This window comes from Heterocephalus glaber, unplaced genomic scaffold (assembly GCF_053883595.1).
Source record: "Heterocephalus glaber isolate CG9 unplaced genomic scaffold, H.glaber_assembly_v1.0 deba00000281, whole genome shotgun sequence".
Taxonomy (NCBI): Eukaryota; Metazoa; Chordata; class Mammalia; order Rodentia; family Bathyergidae; genus Heterocephalus; species Heterocephalus glaber.
Window position 1 is genome coordinate 10,615,886 of NW_028258139.1, and position 21,741 is coordinate 10,637,626.

General features: G+C 35.2%; 2 protein-coding genes across 40 annotated transcripts in view; one reads left to right on the forward strand and one right to left on the reverse strand.

The window, feature by feature from the left end:
* Window positions 1-15,100, reverse strand: part of Cacna1c (calcium voltage-gated channel subunit alpha1 C) — a 733,897-nt gene extending 718,797 nt beyond the window's left edge. For 17 of the 35 annotated variants that reach the window (XM_087182566.1, XM_087182568.1, XM_087182567.1 and 14 more), the window contains exon 1: window positions 14,570-15,098. In XM_087182566.1, the coding sequence (XP_087038692.1) occupies window positions 14,570-14,708 (139 nt within the window). In that variant the 5' untranslated portion in view covers window positions 14,709-15,098. Of the gene's footprint in view, window positions 1-14,569 lie in introns of all 35 variants that reach the window. The other 18 variants (XM_087182482.1, XM_087182545.1, XM_087182505.1 and 15 more) reach the window with 6 other exon arrangements.
* Window positions 1-21,741, forward strand: part of Dcp1b (decapping mRNA 1B) — an 86,047-nt gene that overhangs the window by 12,757 nt on the left and 51,549 nt on the right. For all 5 annotated transcript variants that reach the window (XR_015439697.1, XR_002391465.2, XM_087182632.1 and 2 more), the window contains exons 4-5: window positions 17,556-17,622; window positions 19,856-19,991. Coding sequence is in view for 3 of the 5 variants with exons in the window: in XM_087182632.1 (XP_087038758.1) it covers window positions 17,556-17,622; window positions 19,856-19,991 (203 nt within the window). In the remaining 2 variants the exon portion in view is untranslated. The remainder of the gene's footprint in view (window positions 1-17,555; window positions 17,623-19,855; window positions 19,992-21,741) is intronic.

Below are 21,741 nucleotides of genomic sequence, written 5' to 3' on the forward strand. Positions count from 1 at the left end.
AATACATATCCTTTTCCAGAGACTTAACACACACAAAAAAAGAATGTAAACAAAAATCTCATTAATTTTATATTGATTGACATGTTGAAATAATAGTATTTTGAATATACTGGGTTAAATAAAATATATTAAACTTAATTTCACCTGCTTCTTTGTATTTTTTTAGTTTAAAATTACATATGTGGCTCACATTTGTGCTTTATCTTATATTTCTGTCGAACAACACTTCTATTTTCATTTATCCATTTTCCCATATTTTCGTTTTCTTTTCCAATTTAAGTCACGACTGTGTAGGATAGACATTTTCTCTGCCTTTTTGCAGTTGAGAAAACTGAGGCTCTGTGAGGTGACAGGCCTGTATACAGATACACAAATTCCGATTCCCTAGAGTTGCTTTTTCCACACTCCCTAGACTGTACAACTATGAACCATGAGTGCAAATTGAAAGCAGCCTGGCAGTGTGTATTTGTTTCTAGTAATTTCCATATAAAAGAAGTAAAATCAATGAACAAGAGAGAATGGAAGGGAATGGATCTATTTTCCGGGTTCATTTTTCTTTTTTCTCCTCTCATATAAGATAGTGATTTTTTTAGTCATAGTTATTGGTTTTAGTTTTATTTACTTGTAAAAACCTGTTTAGTCTCTACTTGTTAGGGTCTCAGATGCCTCTTAAATGTTTTTCATAATTCAAATATTTTGTATTTGGTTTTCATAATAATTGCATTTCATTTTCTCATTCTCTGATAATGTATAGATTAGTTCACCATCCGGCTCCACTCATGGCTGGTTGTTTAAAGAAGCTTGTCCCTTCCAGATCAGATCAGTGTAGTCAAGAACATCTCTGTAGGATGTTGGCATTTCATTTCAGTCTATGTATATTCTAGGCTATATTTGAGCATTTCAGGTAGACCGAAGTATAGTTACATGGTTCATGTGAGTTTTCTCACAGAGTTTTTGAGACTTATTAGGTTAAAAAAAATCAGTGTTCTAGAGCTGTAACTGTCCTTCTCTTGAATTAATTTTAAAAGAGCAAAATAAAGACCTGAAAGTCCCAAACTCTTCATTTAATTAGCCAATAGAAGAAAAGATCTTTGATAAGTATTTTGAATTTGGATCAAACATAAAATAGATTATTTATTATAGAAAAGCATTTATAATCTTTTAACTTTGTTGTAATGAGATTTGACCTACATAGACTTTAAAAGTAAGATAGTATTAAAATTAGGGCAAAATTTCTTTCATTTACTAAGCATTTACTGTCTGTCGGATACTATATTAAGATTTTATATAGGTTATCTCATTTAATCCTCCTAACTTTTTCTTGGAAATACTGTCATTCCTGTTTTATAACTGAGAGTACTGAAGCTAAAGAGATTAAATAATATCCCATGGCCCATGACTATTTTTAAATGGGAACATCATTTGAATGAAAAAAGACCAACTTCAGGACCCCAGGCCCAAGCAGTGAAAATGCTAGCAGTGAATAATGCATTAGAACAAAGTTTATTTGTAAGAAATATTTAATCATTTTAGTGTATACTCCAAAGTTTACAAAGCAGTTTTTAAATTTGAGAATTCATTCTATCAGTTATTATAGAGATGATCAAATAAAAACTTAACAAAAAGCTAAATATGACCACTTCTTTTATGTTGTTCATGGGTAGTAGCTATTTACTGTATTTTCCATTTCACAACTACATACAATTTTGTTGTATGGGAACATACTGTAGAAATATATTTTCCCAAATATAGTACCATACTTAAGTTGTGTACAGCAGTGACAGATTTCAGGGCCAGGACAACATATTGACTATATTACTGTCTGGGGTAACAGAATTAGAGTGAAATTCTTTTTGGATGCTTGATTTCATTGCAGACGTAAGTCTGGAGTTTAGTCCAAATCAGAAAAGGAATTAGAAGATATTTGAACTACATAAAATGAGGATGTAACATGTAAAATGCAACTATAGTTGGCCATATAGAGGAATTTATAACACCAAATTGTAATTAGAAAAGAAGAAAGGTCTCAAATCACTAATTCAAGCTTCTTCCTTTTGAAAATAAAAGAATAGCAAATTAAACCCAAAGCAAGCAGAAGAAATGAAATAAGAACAGAAGTCAACAAAATAGAAAACAGAACAGCAGAGAAACTCAGTGAAACCAAAAGCTGATTCTCTGAAAATAGTCAATGAAACTAAAAAGCCCCTGGCCAAACTCATGGAGGAAAAAGCATGCACATCAGCAATGTCAGGAATGAAGGAAGGATTATTTGCAGACACTCAAAGGTGATAAAGGAATGCTATGAATTACTCTGTGGCCATAGATTTGATAACTTAGATGAAATGAACTAATTTGTGTTTCTGAAAAACGGAGATCATTAAAATTCACTCAAGAAAAAATAACCAGCCTGAATAGTCTTAATATCTATTAAGAAAATTGAATTTTCTCATATTTTTTCCTTTCCCCTACTCTTCCCACTTTCTCTTCCCCTTTAGACCTTTTCTTCCTGTTTCCCATTATCTGTTATACATTTTGATTCTTATTTACACTTTCAGTTTCTCACACCAGAGAAACTATTCAGTATTTACGCATGTGTGTCAAAGTCTTTGTAAATAGAGCAGATTGGAGGGGTTGACGGGAGGGCAGGGGAATGGGGACAAAATAAGAACCAAGATATATCATGTAAGGGTACAAATTCCCAATGATGAATGTCATCATATTGTATACCTAAAATGTACCAATAAACTTAATGGAAAAAAGAAGAAAATGGAATTTTTTAGTAAACACCCTAACAAAGAAAACTCCAGGCTGAGATTACTTCACTGATGAATTTCACCAATCATTCAAGGAAGGAATAATAACAATTCTACAAAATCTCATCCAGAAAGTAGAAGAGGTAAGAATATTCCCAATTTATCTTATGGGATAACATTACCTCAATATCAAAATAAGACAAAGACATTACAAAGGAAAGCAGTATCCCTTGTGAATAAAGATATTAATATTGTCAACAAAATGATAGCAAAATAGTATTCACAGCAGAATCACAATAGCCAAATGATGGAAAACACCTAGTGTCTATCAATGAATAAAAACTGATATATACCTAGACTGAAAGAGTATTCAACCTTAAAAATGAATGAAATTATGATACCTCCTGCAACATAGGTGAGCCTATGTTAAATATTATCCTAAGTAAAATAAGCCAGACACATAAGGATAAGTAAGACATGATTCCATTTACATGAGGTTCCTAGAGTAGTCATAGAGACAGGAAGTAGAATAGTGGTTATCAGGGATATCAGGGAGGGGAGAACTGGAAGTCATCATTTAATGGCATAGATTTTTAGTTGAAGAAAAAGTTTTGGAGATCCATAGTGGTGATAGTTGCACAATGGTGAATGGACTTAATGCTATCAAACTATACATTTTAAAATTGTAAATGTTATATTTTTTATATTTTACCACAATAAAGCAAAAAATACAAATTCCTAATTTTGGGGGTGGGAGTACCAGGGATCGAACTTGGGTCCTTGTGCTTGCGAGGCAGGCGGAAGAACCACTGAGCTAAACCCCTGGCCCACAAATTCCTGATTTTAAAAAAATCAAAAACTTGTGAAACACCTATGTGACACTCAAAGTTTTCAGATTTTGGATTTTCAGATTACAGATGATCAGATGGTAAAGTGTATGCAAATATTCCAAAATTCCCCCCTAAAACTGAAATCTGAAATACTTCCTATCCCAAACATTTCAGATATGGTATACTCCAGCCTCTATTAGCAAATTAAATCCAGTAGTTCATAAAAAGGTTCTATCACTGGCTTTGTAATTTGCATTTGTTTTTTTTCCCATCCCTACAAAATCACTGTTAGTTTTATCTTCCTAAAGCACAAGACATTTTCCTTCTCATATTCTTCAGTGTCTACCAAGTAAATTTTTTCAGCTGACATTTAAAGCTTGTTGTAGTGAGGTCACGGTTTCTGACCAGGTCTACTACCACTCTTGAACACTGTTCTGATGCACTAACTTAACACATCCGTACACTTCTCTGGAATCCTCTTGTTAGTTTGCCCTTTTTTTTGGTACCGGAGATCAAACTCAGGACCTTGCGCTTGCGAGGCAGGCAACGGCACCAAATGGAATCCTCTTACATCCATCCTTTTATATGTCTCTTGTCTCCTCAAATTCTGTTCATCCTCCTGACCAGTCTCTATCAGATAAATTCTACTTGTTCTATTCACGTTTCAAAACCTAACAAACTTTCCCTCTTTAGTGTTTCTGAATTCCTGGAGTATCCTGGAGTATCACTCTGCAATATTTGCCTCTTTTATGCTGTCTCCCTCCCCCTTCCTCCTCCCTTCCCTCTCCTCCCCTACTTATCCCTCATCCTTTCCTTCCCTCTCCCTCTCCTTTTCTTTGTCCCCACCACTCTTGTGTCTAAGTTCCAACCCAGGGCCTTGCACATGCCAGAAAAGCTCTTTACTACTGAGCTATTCCTGTTGTCCTATGTTGTACATCTCTTATTTAACTTTTCCAGGTGTTTATTGACCATTTGCCTATGCCACTGATTCTGTGCGGGGGGTTAGAAATTTAAGAATGTATAAGACATCCCCTTCCCCCTTAGAGTTTATCATCCTGGCACAAAAGGCAGACATATAAACATATATGTTCAAAGTAACATGATAAATGCTGAACTAGAAATAAACCAAAGGTAAAGGTAGTTATATTTTACCTTATATATAATATCAGTCCTAGCTTATGTAGAGTGCAAGCACCTTCAAGACAGGGCATCTTTCTGCTGTCCCTTAGCACTTAATTTCTTGAATTAAGCATGCATAATTAAATACTTGCAATAAGTGCTGGGTTGCTTTTATTAGATTTCTTTGCTCAAGGCAACTATAAAATTGAGCCAAAATTTTGCAGCTATTTCTTTAGACTTTTTCTTTTGAGACATTAACAGGCATTAAGCAAACCTTGGCTTCTGTGTAAAGACTGAAAGCACTGAATACTTCTAGTGGCTTACACAGGAACTACTTCTGTTTGTTTTTGGTTTTTGAAACAGGGTCTTGCTTTGTAGTTCAGGCTGAATGTGGCCATGAACATTCTGGGTTATATTTTTAAGGTGGATATATGTGCTTATTTATCTTGAAACTTAGGAGAGGGACTGATAGGGTCATAGTGTAAGGATTTGTTTAGCTTTAGTAGGTAGTGTTGAAGGGTTTTCTAAAGTTTTGTGCGTAGTCATATTCTCTCCAGCAATGCCTAAAAATTCCAGTTGCTCCACACCCTTACCAACATTTGACATTGCTGGTCCTTTCACTGATCTGAGAGTTCTGAAATGGTAGCTCGTATGGCTGTAATGTACGCCTTGCCATAACTGAGCATCTTTTTATGTTTATTGGACATTGGGTGAATATGCAAATTAAAGCCAGAATGAAAATACTTCATACTCTCTAGGATGGCTAGAATTAAAGAAATTGACATTACTAAGTGTTAATGGGGATGTAGAACAATTGAAACTCACTCATTGCTGATGAGAAACCAACATGGTACAACCACAGTGGAGAATTGTTTGGGAATTTCTTATAAACAAAATCACCCTGTCATCCAGAAAATTCCACTCGTAGGTGTTTACATAAGAGAAATGAAAACTATCACCACACAAAGACTTCTATATAAATGTTCATAGAAATTTAATTCATAATAGCAAAAAAGTCTTGAGAATAGCCCAGATGGCCAGAATAAGTAAGTGGATTTTTGTAGAATAAGTAAGTGGATAAATACATTTTGCTGTATCTATATAGTAGAATACTACTTGGCAATAAAAGAAGTACTGATATATTCAGCAGCACAGATGAAACTCAAAAGCACACTGAACAAAAAAAGTGATCTCCAGGAGTATATACTACTTGATGTCATTTATGTGAAATATTAAGAATTGACAGAATTAATGAATGGTGACAAATCAGAAAACTGTTGTCTATGCTGGGGATGATGGTGGAAGTAGAGGTTGTGGGTACTGACTGGAAAGGGTGATAAAGATATTTTATATCTTGTTTTGGGTGATAGTTAAATGAAAGTGTGGGTACTACTGTCAAAACTTGTGCTACAGTCAAAACTCACTGAACAGAGCACTTCAAGATCTGTGTATTTCATTGTATATAAATTTTTCCTTAGTTTTAAAAGGAAGTAATTGAACCTTATAGAAGATTTTTAAAGAAATGAATACTTAAATATAATTAGGGGTGTGTGTGTGTGTGTGTGTGTGTGTGTGTGTGTGTGTGTGTGTATTACTGGGAATGGAACCCAGGGGCATGAAGCCATGTATGAACATGTTAGACACATTGTACCACTGAGCTACAACCCTAGCCTTCCCATTCTTCTTTATATTGACATTTATTAACCACTGTTCATCTAACCCTGATTTCCCCTTCTAGGTTGACTAGAATATCATGCCAGCTCTTCTCACTTTGCATCTTGTCTTCCTCAGATTGAAAATACTACAATGCTTGTTTTAAAAAAACACATCCACAGTACTTTCAACCAACATAATACCAAAAATCTTTTATGTAGCTTAAACTCAACTGAAAGTTTTTAAGTGATATGCAATAAAAGACACAGTTTAGTTTGCATTTCTAGTTTCCTGATAAGATGTGCCCCTTACTCTGGTTTGAGACATTTGTTTTCTCCACATGGTCAGAGAAGAAAAGCTTCCTTTTTCAGAAAATATGAAAACCTGTATAACTTTTTCCTGAGTAGAAGCAATTAACCTTCCATTTTCCTCTTAATAGTTACTTTTTTAAAAAGTCAGTTTCCTAGCAGAGGGACATAATTTTTAGCAGCATCTGTTCTGCAGTCCTTAACTATTAGAAACATTTTAAAATGTATGTATTTTCTTTTTTATTCTTTTGGTACCGGGGATCAAACCTGGGACCTTGAGCTTGTGAGGCAGGTGGCAGAACAACTGAGCTAAATCCCCAGCCCTGTAGGTATTTTCTTGATGGCTATTATAGAACATATTATAAAGTTTAAACTTCAATTTCTTCCAAAGCTCCAGTTAAAATGTGCCTGTACATACCCATAATAAATAATAATAGTAGGAAAGTCAAATTTGCAAACAATAATGGGTCATAATTTGTAAGCAACATTGCTCATTATAGTTGGAATGCATTTTGTGAAATCTTTACCATTATACTGCCATTAGTTGGTTGGTTATTGATTATGTAGGCACAAGCAATAAATTATACGCCACATGTGGCCAGAGACTATATCCTATTTTTTGTACCAAATAAAATAAATAGATCTGGATAAGAAATAGAGATGTACAATAGACTTAAAGTACTTCTCAAATCATTTGTATGAATTGTAGAATTGTTATACAGTATATGTATATATGTATGATGATTTTGTCTGGCATTCTGGAACATCAATATTGTGATAGTTAATTGAGTGTGTCAACTTAAGTAAGAAATGCCCAACTAAATTTGATCAGGATAGTTCTGAGTGTGGCTGAAGGAATTTACTGAAGACAGAAGACCCACCCTGGATGTGTATGGCACCAACCAATAAGCTTGCTGCCTGAGTGGTATAAAAGGGAAATGAAGAAAGAAGGCTTGCTTCTGTTTCTTCAGAAGAGCTTCAGCCTTCACTTTCACCTTGGATGTCTCTCCTGGCTTCCAGCACAGACACTGAAGCCTTCCAGTGTGTACGCTTCAACCTCCAGCACAGCAGAGCCTTCAGCCTTCCATGGCAGACCCGTCGCCTCCTGATACGAACCTGCACAGGGCATTACACTGAGCTCCAGGCCTGCCACTGGGGCCTTTGAATCTCCAGTACACAGACAGACCTTTTACACTTTTCCACACCTGGCTCTGTGGGCGGCCATTATAAACCGGTTTTTATCAATTCTTACATCTTTGTATATCTTGCATTAAATCTGTTTCTCTAGTAAGCAGTAACTGATACAAACACGCTTAAGACAAAGCTTTGAAGATATTCTACTTGGAGTGATTAATTCAAAAGTCATCAATTTGCCCAGCTTTCCAGAATTCCTCCATATTCCCCATTGCATGGTAGATTGCAGATTGCACCTCTCAAATTAATGCAGAACAGTAACCAAAGCTGACTGTGCAGTTCACCCTTTCTGGCTGAGAATGCTGATAAAGCTCTGCTTTTTAAGTCTTCTAGATTTCAGGCTACATACAGGAATATATACTTCCAGCTCTTAAGACCCTAAGCAAACTCTGAGTCTCTTGTCTTAGTGTTGGAATCATGTCAAATACTTTTATTTCAAAAATAATTTAAATGGTTAGAAGTGAAACTTTTGCAAATTTATTACTAAAAATAAATGAAAGCCATATCTGTCCATAGATAATTGACAGTTTATTTTTCCATCTTAGGATATTTGCTGATATATTAATAGCCTTAAATAGTAGTTATTTTTTCAGATTTTTTAATTGGTGTACATAATATATAATAGTTATATTTGTTTTGGGGGAATATATATTATTTTAATTAATACTTCATTAACTTATATTTGGGGTTTCTCATATAAGAGAAACGGTGAGGTACTTGACTTTTTGTTTCTGACTTGTTTAACTTTATGGTCTCAAGATCTATCCATTTTCCTGCAAATGACATGATTTCATTCTTCAGCAATATGAAACACATCATACACATTGGTATTATGAAACACCAATTTGCATGTCATCCTTACATAGGGGCCATGCTCAGTGATGTAGCTGGAGGGGGTGGAGGTGGGGTCGGGCAGCCCTGGGCAGCACATTTTGGGGATGGCATTATAGGCCAAAAGGAAAATGATACTGTAACAATTTACTAACATTTTAACATGACAAAGATTCGGGTACATCAAAATACAAATGTTTTCTTTCTACATCGTTTTAATTTTGTGTTTAAATAGGTTAACATATTCAGTATGTTGGAGGGCAGCAAATTGAAAAACCACTCCAAGTAGTGTGAACTGGCCAGGATAATTTTCTTTATATTCTAGTTTTAGTATATGTGATGCTGAAACAATTCGAATAGTATTTCTTAATCCTTGGCTCCTAAACACCTTTAAGAATCTGATAAATTTCTTCTCCCTTCCCCCTCCTCTTCTTCCCTTTCTTCTTTTCACAAAATTTTTTTATTGCCTACTATGTGTTGGGGATTTTCTATGGGAAGTCTATATGTTTTGTATTTCTTCAACCTCTAAAATGTCTATTTGCATAATACATACTATTTTATAGTTTTAGGGATTGTATTGAAGTCTTCAAACCCATCTAGGGTCAAGAAACATCTTAAAAGTAATTGTACAGCTAAAAATATTTGGTATTCTTCCCAGTCAGAAACTTGTTATTTGCAGGTATAACAGTAGAATATCTTTCTTGTCAGGATCTGCCCAGCAATATAAAATACTCCAAATAAACTCATTCAAATTACAAATAATGTGGAGTAAAAGAAAAGAAGTTTGGTATTTCATATCCAATCAGAATAGGTTATCTATACAATCTCCAACTTTGACTATATATGAGAAGAGTGGTTCGTTGCCCTCAGTAATCTTGAAGGACTTTTTAAATCTGTGTTTCTTTTTTTTTTTTCTGGTACCGGGGATCAAACTCAAGGCCCTTGCACTTGCTAGGCAGCCGTTGGAACCACTGAGCTAAATCCCCGGCCCTTAAATCTGTGCTTCTTAATGAGAAAGAAAGAAGGCCACCAAAATGTAAAAATTATAGTGTGGTCACTGAATCTTTGTGTTTTTAAGCCACCTTTGCCATTTTATCTAAAAGAATGACCTATTTATTATGCCTCATTGTGTAGATACCTAATGTGTTTAATATATGATTAAGGGTTACACATCTACTGTGATTTGAGTGATGGAACTTGTCACTCTGACCTTAAGTCCAGAATTAGTCTTTTGTTCTTTGTCAATACTCCACTCATGCTGAAAAGAAGGGATCTAAACTCCAAAGGAGACAATTTATCTAAAGAACTGGCATTCTGTCAATTGCAGAAGGCTATGAAAAACTTTAAAGCAAAATTTCACTTTTGAGCCTGTGGTATCTCTGGATTTCACATTTTTGTTTTTCCATATGTTGTGTTGCGATATCCAATAGGTCCTTGAAACACAGTCTGTACGCAAAACCACGCAAACAGTATCTGTGAACTGTACTTCTCTCCGCCCTGACTACCCAGCTTACTCAGCTTCTTCACGTCCAGTGTAAATGATTAGAGGACTCACATATAGGGTCTTCACACGAATTTAATGTGAAAATACATATACATGTCTACACTTACTTTAACAAGCTGGTGTGCTCAGATGGAGAGGGGCCCAAATGGCAAAGTCATCCATGGTGACATATGGCTACCACACGATAGTAGAGTCAAAGTAAAGTTACTTCTACTTTATCCTGAACCATAAAGACTTAAAGACTCTTTGCTTTGCCAGGGAAACATCTATGCTATTTGAATTCATTCACTGCATTTGTGGGTTGGAGTTGTATGATACTTTCTATTTTATTGAAAAAGTCCAATTTGGTATGGTAGAAGTCTAAATCTTTGCAGAGAAAAATGGATTCTTTTTTCTTTTTTTGGTACCGGGGATCAAACTCGGGTTCTTGCGCTTGCGAAGTAGGCGGCGGAACCGCTGAGCTAAATCCCTGGCCCGAAAAATTGATTCTTAAACATTTTTTTTAAATGCTTAATGAGAGCACCACCTTTTAGTCTCCCTCTTCTAACATAGTACTCTGCATATAGTAAGTTGTCATTATGGCCACATTGAGTGTTCTTGTGTATTCTTTTACATTCTATTTTTTACATTACTGATTTTTGCCCAAAAATCACGTAGAAAAGAGTTTCAAATAATCAAGCTCTGGAACCAAGGTTAATTTACCTTTTAACCCACAGAAGGAAAATTTATAATTATTCTGTGTTCTTAGGAGTCTGGAGAGTGTTTGCTTCAGCAGCAGATATACTAAAAAATAATAGAAGTTTGAAGAAAGAAAAGCAATTTTGACCAAGAACTGGAATTAGAATTATTCCATATTATAGCTTAAGAGCTCTTATTTCAGAGTTAAACCAGAATATGACTTAACTGTTCACAATTTAAAGGGATTTTGGAAAAGTGGTGTCTCCTATATCTATATTCATAGATTAAAATAAAAATAAAAAATACAGAAATTCGGATTCACTTTTCTTCCATCAGGAAATAGCAGTAGAATCTTCTGGCCAGAACACTGCTCTATAAAACCTGAAAAATTTCTTAGTGATCATGTGTTTTATGGTTAGGATATTTTCAACAAAATTATTCCCATCATTGTTGAACATTTAATTAAATAATCTGATTCAAATATAAGGAAGCCTTTTCTTCATTGGAAGTTTTTAAAAAATATTCTCTAGGGCCGGGGATTTAGCTCAGTGGTTTCACCACCTGCTGTGCAAGCGCAAGGACCCGAGTTCAATCCCCAGTACCAAAATATATATATATATATATTCTCTGCTTTATGTTTAGTTTAAACATACCTTTCTCACAAACTACAGTTATGTGAGACTGGATTTATTTCCCTACATTGAGACTCGTTTAAGATAATAGATTTTCATTGTGTTGCTGGAATTGACATTGCATGCTAGTTTTAAAATTATAAGATAATTTAGGTACTTGTACATGTAAGTTGGATGTGACTGGATGATAAATATCATAGTTTTCTGCTAAACCAAGATCCTAATGGTTATACTCTGTCATGTGTTCTTCAGTAATGAAGAGAAATGAACATGATTTTGTAGATTTGTTGCATTCTTTGAGCTCTTAGTTGCCAGTGCTTGACAAGTAGTCAGGAAGAATAGTATATGGTAGAATTGTTGTAGTAATAAATACACATACAGTGAGTATATTAGTGCCTGCACAGTGCTAGATCAGTAGAAATATATAATCTCTGGGAACTCAGATTGTAATGACAAAAATCCCATCAATATCACTTACGCTTAAGAATATAAAGTATTTGAAGCAAAATAAACTCTCAATGAAGTTAGAAAATAAAAAGGGCATTGTGAGGAAAATTCTTCTACTGTAATCTCTAGAAGGGTAATCAACTGACAGGATTCAAGCACATCTAGTCCATGATGTTTAAATAAGCCAAACTGGTATTAGAAACTGCAAGGATTATTGATGGTATGAGAATTTAGAGTCTTAGATTGTAGTTTAATGCAGCAAATATTTGTTAACTGTCAACCATGTGTTAATTGCTATGTTGGACATATTAATGAAGTTCTACCCTCAAGCTGCTTAAGGTCTAATGGGGGGAACAAATATATAAATACTTAATTATTACTTTTTTAGTACAAGAATATACAAAATCAAAGTCACGGCAGCAAAGAAAAAGTTGGGAGCTTATCCCTTAGAAGAGTGAGAAAGAAAGTGTGGGTCCTCAAACTGAATGGGAGCTCGGGAGGGGAAATATCTTAGGGAATCTTTGCTTGGTTTTTGTGGCCTATGAGATTTTGAAATTAAACAGCAAGATAATGAACAAAGTGCAAATATAAACTTAAGTAGCTGACAAGGCTGAATAAGTTGTTCCTATTTCTCTTATTAACTATGGATTTTCCTACTTCTTACATTTTTTAGAAGTTTTTTTACTCTGTTAAATCTCCAAGAGTAAAGAAACTTTTCCAGAAACAAAATTTGGAAATTAGTGTATAATGAAGAAGATTCCCTTTGACTTTTTGAGACCTGAGGGGAACAGCAGATGTCAAAATTCCCAGTTGAGGAGGTTAATGACCTTGGTAGACATTAGGAAGGTCTAATCCATGACCTGCATTTGTTGTAAAATAAAACTTTCTGAGAGATAAATACATTTTTTTTACTTTGAACCTTATAGATTCTCATATATGAGTATAAAGTATATAATTAATTTAATCCAAATTAGTATAATGCCTTAGTTATGAGGTTTGTGCTTATCTGTTGGTTTTAAGTGGCATTAGCTTTCTCATGAAATTAATTTATTTAGAAAGGGAAGGATTGTTTTTACTGTTCAGATTTTTCAACATTTCCCCCCAAATACTCACGAGTATTGTTCGCTCATAAACTAGAAACTACTACTCATCTGCTGTGAGCCTTTTGTTATCCTGAGATCATGAGATCCCTTATTTGTGAGGTGCAATAAAAAACTATGTCATATGAAAAGAACCAGACCAGAGTCCAAAGATAACAGTGCTATGTAGACTCTCTGTGGCCAGTGGAGATTTTGTTTTACAAGATGTGTCCGTGTTTGGTCAGTAAAGCCAACACAGAAGGTGAATGAAAGAACATTACTTTAAAGGCATTAAAGGACATGCCAAAGGAAAGCATTTTCAGTGCAGACATTCCTAACAGGGTAGAAGTACAGAATCAGCGTCAAGCCAGCCAAGCATAGCTTTGTTTCCCATCTATGGACGCCAGAACATAGGCAATGAAAAGTGCTGCTCTAGCAAAAATACTGCCACTGCTAGAAATCTTCATTTCCTTCCTCTTCTTTTCCTCCTTCTTTCTGTCTTTTCTGTCTTTCCTTCCATCCTTCCTTTTTAAAATTTTGGTTTATCCTGAAATTCTCAGAAGAAATTTGTGTAAGTTGTCATGGCCATGTTTCCATGGCTTTCCTAGTAAAAAGAGCCCGACAACTTTCCAAGAAAAACACATTTTCCCATTCTTTTGATAGAAATAAATGAAAATCAGGAAGGAGGGAAGGAAGAAAGGGAAAGAAGGAGGAAGGGTAAGCACAAGCATTACCAAATCAGATATCCTGCATATTTTAACTTTATCTGTGCATCCTTTACCATTTATGTATTTATATTTCACTTATAAACCATATAAATGTAGGCCTTCTTTTTAAAATTTGTACAAATATTAGCCTGAATCTTTGTTAAATGATTATAAGGTACCATTCATGGAGTTGAAAGATATTTGGGGTAAAATACCATTATCGAAGAAATGACAAATGTATTAGGAGAACAGATTGAATAGCAGTATTTATTAGGGACATAAACAAGATGTGGTGGATCTCTAAGGAACACCCAAAATGAATTGGAACCCAAGATTCCAATTGAAAATGTGCACTTAAATTATATTTATTATTGCCTCCAATGACCCCTTAACTTGCCTCTTACATTATGATTATCTTTCCGTTTTCCATAGAAGAAATTAAGACACCATTATTGAATATAATCAGCTTTCTATCTTATCTACTTGTACCCATAAAATTCAGACATGAAATGTAACAGAAATGTTGATCTCCCTGATCTTCCTCACAGAATTCAGAGGAAAGTCAGAGACAGGTGTTTTACCGTGTAAAGGCAATATTGGATTGCCTGTTGCCTCAAATGTCACCTTTTCTCAACTGAGAATTTTCAAAGAATGACATAAAACCTTAGGCAAAATTTTACAACTGAACTCTTCAAAGTTCTGATTAAATGCAAAGAGGATTGCCAAAGAGATGAATCCTTAGAGCGAGGAGTCACATTCTAAGTATCATTAGACTATGTAGAGAAAATCTCCACATGTGCTTCCTATGCTTTGCTCCTCTTTTGGGTTCCTTACCTCCAGGAGAGATGTAGAAACAGCTGAGCTGAGCTTCATGCACCAAGGTGCCCTTGCACTTTACCTCTGTGTCGGCAGACAGGTGACTGGACAGCGGCTGGTATGCAGGCGTGGTGGGCTGAACAAAGGCTCGAAGCATGGTGTATTTCCAGATGTGTACTAATAAATTGATTTTAAAACTAAACAAATATCTTGGAATCTTCTTATAAGTTTTCAAACTCAGAAACTATTCCTGTAGTAACAATTTAGAGCCACAAAAGTTCACATGGCCCTGTAGCCTGTGGTATTTACTTTAAGTTTTAGAACTCTAAAAACTATTTAGCCTTGTCTTTTTCTACCTTTCCTGTGTGCTTACTGCCTATGGAGGGACAGGCCTCTTACCCAGTGGCTTTACAGGAAACCTTGCATTGAAATGTGAAGCTAATGGTTTCTGTCAGCCTGTCAGCTCATCACCTCCCAAAGGCATGATGAGCTCTGGTCTTTTTATATCATCACGAGTTGCTCAGATATACTCTCTTGTGTGGAAGAGTGATTGGTTTGTCCAGGAGCTGGTAGACCTTGAGCCTAAGAGGCCAAAAACTTCAGCCGGAGAATGTGCACTTTAATGGAATTCACAGCCCCTTTCCCAGTGGAATGCAGCTCAAGTTGCAAAACTATTTTAGGGAGAAAAAAAATTAGACTCGGGTTACATTTTATCTTGGTGCCCTTTTGAGTAGCCAGGACTGTTGGTAAACCTGTTTTATTTTAAAACCCCCGTTTAAACTTTATGTTCAACTTAAATATTAACCAAAAAGAAAGCAGTTATTTCAAAATGATCTCATTTTAATTTTAAAACTATGTTGCTTAGAGATAAATGATTGACTCTTAAAGGAGGCTCCATGATATTTTAAATAATTACTACAAAGCCAGTCTTTCCTTCAATCTGCTTTGACATGTGAGAGATTTTTTTCTAGCATTTTCCCTCCTTAAGTCTGAATTTCAGTTGCCTCATAGTAATGACAATGTCAAACTGCTTGTCTGTTTGTATCAACAGTTTCCTTGGCATCCTACCCTTATGAAAATCTAGTTCCTTATGTCAGATGCCACAAATGTCTAACATCAAGAAAAATGGCACCCGAATGTTTCTGTTACTGCAGTCTACTGATGAGAGACACCAGTGCCAGGTTTTCCACTGCACTGAGCCTCGGGTTTCTTAGTTGTGCTGTGTTTTTCTCCCTTACTTACCATCTTTCTCCTTTGACAGTTTTGGAAAACTGTCTCCAGGGAAAGAAAGTTTTCACTCTAGCCAGAAAAACAGCAGTCTTCAAGTATTGTGACTAAATTAAAGCCACCAAAACACACAGATGTATTCAAATTTATTAAGTGGTTGGATGCCTGTGATTCAATATGCTTTTTCTTACAAGAACGGGAGGGTAGGAGGGTTGACATACAGGACTCTGGGTAGGGAGTCTGAGTGGGATGGGTGCTGATGGACTGGAAGCATCCTGGAATTGAAGTTTCACAAACATGTTTACTGATCTTGAGATGAATAAAATCCCTTTTGATATGACAGCTCTCATGAAGCATATCAACTTCAGGACTCAGATGGCCTGATTTTTCTTAAAAGATTGTCAGTGTACCAAGGAGGAATTTGTGTATGTATTTCTAAGAGGATAACAGTTTAAGCAAAAGTTGGAACTCTTTTTCTCCTCTTCTCCTCTTCTGGGACTCTTTACCCCTCACATGTAGGGGGTAAGATAAAGATTTCTTATATACATATAATTGCAAGAACAGTTTAAAACCTCACTGCCAACTTTTGGCAAGTTCATAATTGAGATTCATAAGGTTCTTCTGTAAGATAACTCCTTAAAATAGCACTAAAAAACATTTCTCATACCTTTTGATATTTGAATACGCATTGTCAAAAATCAGGACTCTCACGCCTAGTCCTTGGCCGGATAAGGGAGGAAAGATGTACGGAGTTAGAATATCACAGCTATTTTAATGAAACAGTACAATTAAGGTAATTAAATATTTGAAAGTTTAAATTTTATGTTTTCCTTTTTAAAAATTTGTTGATTTTCATTGCTTTATCATAATATTGCTTCTGTTTTCAGTGAAGACCTTTAAAATACATATGTAGTTAATACATTGGGTAATATATCTTTTACATGATGAACACCACCAGATCCTCAACTAGATACTTATAAATGCATTTTGGAACCGTTTCAGCCTTTGCTACAAAGATGTGGAGATGGACACACACTAAATTTAGTAGTCAATTTATTTGAAAAATTATTAAGTGAATCACTAGCAGCTATATTATACCACATTTTCTTTCATTATTGTGATTAAATCATGGTCATATTTAATCTTTCAACAGTTATAAATTTTCTATACATTTTGAAGTCAGATTTATTATTAAGATTTATTTTTTCCAGTACCCTCTCTTAACTTACAGCTCACAAAGCTAGTTTTTCATTGAACATATTCCTGGGAGAAGAAGAAGAGAAGGAGGTTTCTAGGCATAATTTGAGCATCGGGTTTCTGAATATTTAAAAATGAAGATTAAATGTGTTTATGAAATGTGCAAATGGAGTATAGAAACAATGATATCTCAAAGGCAGATGTTTAGAAATCCTGACTTCATTTTCAATCATTTGTTTAAGAAATATTTACCAAATTGTATTAAGGTGCTGTATTATTAAAGAAAACACACTGTATTGCTGTGTGTGTGTGTGTGTGTGTGTGTGTGTGTGGGTGTGGGTGGGTGTGTGTGTGTGGTTGAGCAGAAAACCACTGCAGATTTCCCTGTGGACTTGAAAGAATTCCACTGCTATATTTTTAAGCTTTAATTCCAAAGACTTGTTTAATTTATTTGATAATTATTGAATAAATTAATTCAATACATAAATTATTATATATTTCCCTTTAAGATGGAAAGAGAATCTCTTCCTATTTTGTAGTTTTAAGGTTGCTCATGCTTTGTTCGATGTGTTTTTTGCAGTGTCCATTTATGGAATCTGGTTTTATGATAAGGAAGAATGCCAAAGAATTGCAGAGCTTATGAAAAAGTAAGTGCCAAAAGGCTAAGTATTTTTCAGGACCTGGTGCTTCTGTTTGTATTTTTAAGTGTAGGCAAAGGTACTATAATCTTAACAGGATAAATCTCTTATAGTAGTTATTTTCACAGCAGTCAGGAAAACATTTAATACTACTTAATAGGTAAAAAATAACATAAACAACTTGCTACATTTTCACTGGATTTATCATCTTTGACTCAACAAATTTTGTTCTGCCTATGTGAAATATATGTAAGATGAGTTTTTTCCAGATGGCAGTTTTCCTTAATATTTTTCTCATTTATAAATTATTAATTTTTGTTTTGAAAAGTTATCAATGTGTCTATTAGTGAAAAGAACATCCAGAGCCATTCTAAAAGGCTGCTCCAGATTTCCTAAGATCTATCATTTCCTTCTTTCCTTAAACAGTTTCCTTTAACTGCATATCCTTATATGGGAGCTCAGAATTTCACACCATGTCTCAAATACTGAGTACTTAGGATACTCTTTTATTTTCCATCTCTGGAAATTTCTGAGTTAATATTACTTTAATAATTTGTCTGTCTATCTGTCTATCCCCCCACCCCACCCTTTACTAGTATTTTTCTTTTAATACTATGATATGTTGTGATTTGTATCATTCTGCATTCTGGGAAACTTTCACATTCCTCTGACTTTCCCAGTCTGGCTCCTCTGATTGCTTTGTAAGGAAGGCCCCAAAACAGCTTGGTTTCTACTCTGGGGTTGGTTGACTCCCTAATAAGCTCTTAAGCCCTAGGGCACTCACTGTGAAGCAGTTATTTCCCTGCTATTTGTGAGGATGGGTAAGAGCTTCAGCTACCTGTGCTGGGTCTCAGCCTGGGCCTGGACTCAGCCAAGCATAGGAGGGCTGTTGCCCGCATGGATGTGATCCCCCAGCTCTGTCTGCAAAAGAACCCATTTCCATTTTTAAACCCCAGAGCAGTGAAATGACCATTAAGTGACCCCAAGGAAATGAAAAATGGGGAGCACATTTTTATATAAATAAAATTGATTCCTGAAAATCTTGCTTGTAAGAGCTAATTTTAGGTAACTAGCTCAAGTTGCAAATGGTGATTAAGTGTGTTCAAACTGGTATTTGCCACCATAACAGCTAGTTTTTAGAGCATTCATGTTATTGTAAATTGCAGTGGATAATAATAGCAGGATTTCATATAGATTAAAAAATACCCTGTAGCTCAGCCAAGAGGCCATGGTAGAATTGTCAGCATTCCGCTGTAATTGCTTAACAGCTCTGGCAGGAAATTGATTATTTACTAGCAATAAGCAGCTGATGTAGGTGGATTCAAACCCCTTCCCCAGTTAGAATTAAATCTCTCAGTAAATTCTCAGATCTATATTTTTTATCATAAACTTCATGCCATAATAAAAGAATTTGAGCTGAAAGTCAAAGCACATAGAGGGAAAAAGGTATTTTTCTCAACATTCCCTTGCAGCATGTAGAGTAATCTGGTGTCCTACATTGTTTTCAGGGCAAGGAAAGACACTCATTTCCTTGTTTTTCAATAGCTTTTTATTTTATTTTATTTTATTTTTTGGTATCAGGGATCAAACTCAGGCCCTTGCGCTTGCGAGGCATGCAGCAGAACCACTGAGCTAAATCTCCAGCCCATCAATATCTTTTTTAAAAATTAGTGCATGTTTTAAATGCTCCTCTTCTCAGAATTAGGATAGAATTGTCACTGTGTTTCTAAACGGTGAATTAAGTTGCTACATCAGTTTTGCTTTGACTTTAAGGCACTCTGAGATGAGAAGAAAACAATCTCTATTGGCCATGCGATTTGGTTGATGCTACAAAACTAAATAGGGCTTCCTGAGCAGTTAATGAGAGCATTCTTTCAAGTGCTCTAAACAAGGAGTTGACAAACTTTCTTCTGAAAAGGACCAGATAGTGATTATTTTAGGATTTGCAAGCTACCTATCTCTGTTACAGCTACTCAACTCTGCCATGGCATTGTGAAAGCAATCACAGGCCATGCATACTGGCTTTTGGCCTATAGGTTAGTTTCCTGACCCCTCTAGATTCACCCATAGCCAGTTGACTCAAGACCTCAACTTTCATTTTTGGTCTTTAAATTCCTGAGTGATTTTATTTTTAATACAATTGTAACAGGATGGATACAACAGTGTAAGAACTCGAATGATTTTAAAAGCCATTTTTGTTGAATTGGCTTTTCTTGTGTGAGTCTCCCCCTCTGTTTTTTAGCCTAACTCAGTATGAACAGTTGAAAGCCCATCAGGGTGCTGGAGCAGGAGTCTCCCCAATGATCCTCAGTTCAGGAGAGGGCAAAGAAGTGGATATCTTACAAATGCTCACCAAGGCCAAAGATGAATATACAAAGGTGAGTTTTTTGCCCTTTCTTGTGATATAAATTTAAATTTCACAGTGGAAATATTGTTGTTAAGAAAGACTCTAAACAAAACTATATGAAAAATAAAATTTTTATTTGCTTTTATCGGGCTAAAGAAGACTGTTTGCTTTTAAGTGAATTAAAAGGTGGCCTGAGAAATAGTGGCCTTCATATAAACAGACAGTATCAGTTAAATTTACTAGAAGACCCCATTTACATACATTCCTTTGTAATAAAATTCACAAAAAAGTAGGCAAAACCTGTAGGAAGAAAACTTTAATAACTCCTGAAATGCATAAAAATAGATTTGAGCATATGGAAGTATTTGTCTTATTCATGGATAAGAAGATTCACCAAAAAGCTCTCAGTTCTTTTTTAATCTCAAACTTTGAGATGATCCCTAAATAAATACCACTGGTTTCTTTCCTTCTTCTCCTTCTCTTTATCCTTTTCCTGGAGCTAGACACATTGATTGAAAGGTTCATGTGGATAAATACACAAGGAAAAATAGCTGGGAAATCCCTGGCAGGGGCTAGGGTAGGGAGGTGAAGGGCAGATAGGAATGTTGGGGTGGAAGGTGGGGGTTGGAACAGGCTCTACTTGATATTAAAAATTGAATTCTAAACATTTAAAACTGTATTGATTGATAGTATTGATCCATAAACAGCCAGATAGACCAATGGGACAAATGAGATATTACAGAATTAGACCCAACTGTATATGAAATTTAACATATGATTAAAAATAACCATCTCTATAAAAGGAAATGTTTTATAAGGTCTAAACAAGACACAAGCAAAGTTATGAAAACAACTGAGAAAAAAAAGTATTTACATCTAAAATATAGGAAGTGGGCTAATTGTTAGCTCCTAAAAATTGAGAAGTAAAAGTTTGATACTCTCTAGCAAAATAGACAAAATTTCTTCTAAGAGCCCTAATACCTTTTAGGTATTGAGTATCAGAAAGTTCCTAACTCTTTCTCTGAATGATCTAGAAATAAGTGACAACCCAGTAGTAATAAACACTACTGTTATCACCCAGATTGTTACTGTTTCCTCCTAAAAGGTATCAGGGTCCTTTGAAGAAATTTCAGATTGCAGGTCTGGGGTAGTAAAGTCTAACAAGATCATGTGGATATGGCACCAGAGTCAGATTAAAAGATCACTGAACAAAGCATTAACTTCTCACATCCACAGGAATAACTGCCATGGATTCAACACACTGAATATGTAAGTCAATGAGTTCATGGTTAGAACAGGCAAACCAAAAATGCCAAGTAAAACAGAATATCATTATTGGCTACCCTTTGACAGTGCTAGGATACAACACCTTCCTCTGAAAATTGGTAGTTAATGGAAATGAATTAAGCTCTTATCCTGCCTGCCCTGAAGGGACCATATTTCAGAGTAATCAAACATCCCTGCTCAAAGAGGGGAAATTCCTCTCTACTAAAGAATTGTAGCTAAAAAATGTAGAGGGAATAATAGAATTTTGAAACACTCTGATAAAATAATTGGTTCTGGCAGTGACCATCAGTAAGATTAATGTGATGGGAAAGGTTGATGGAAACTTGACCATGAGGAGTCAGGCTACCACCATCTGAGCCCCTTAATGAGCATTGTATGAAGTCAGATAAACAGGCATTATGGCCTCCTAATGTGATACTTTGTGAAATGTATAGCAACCTGAAATATTCTTACCAAAGAGTTAATGTTAAATCTATTAAGCCTTGAGATCTAAC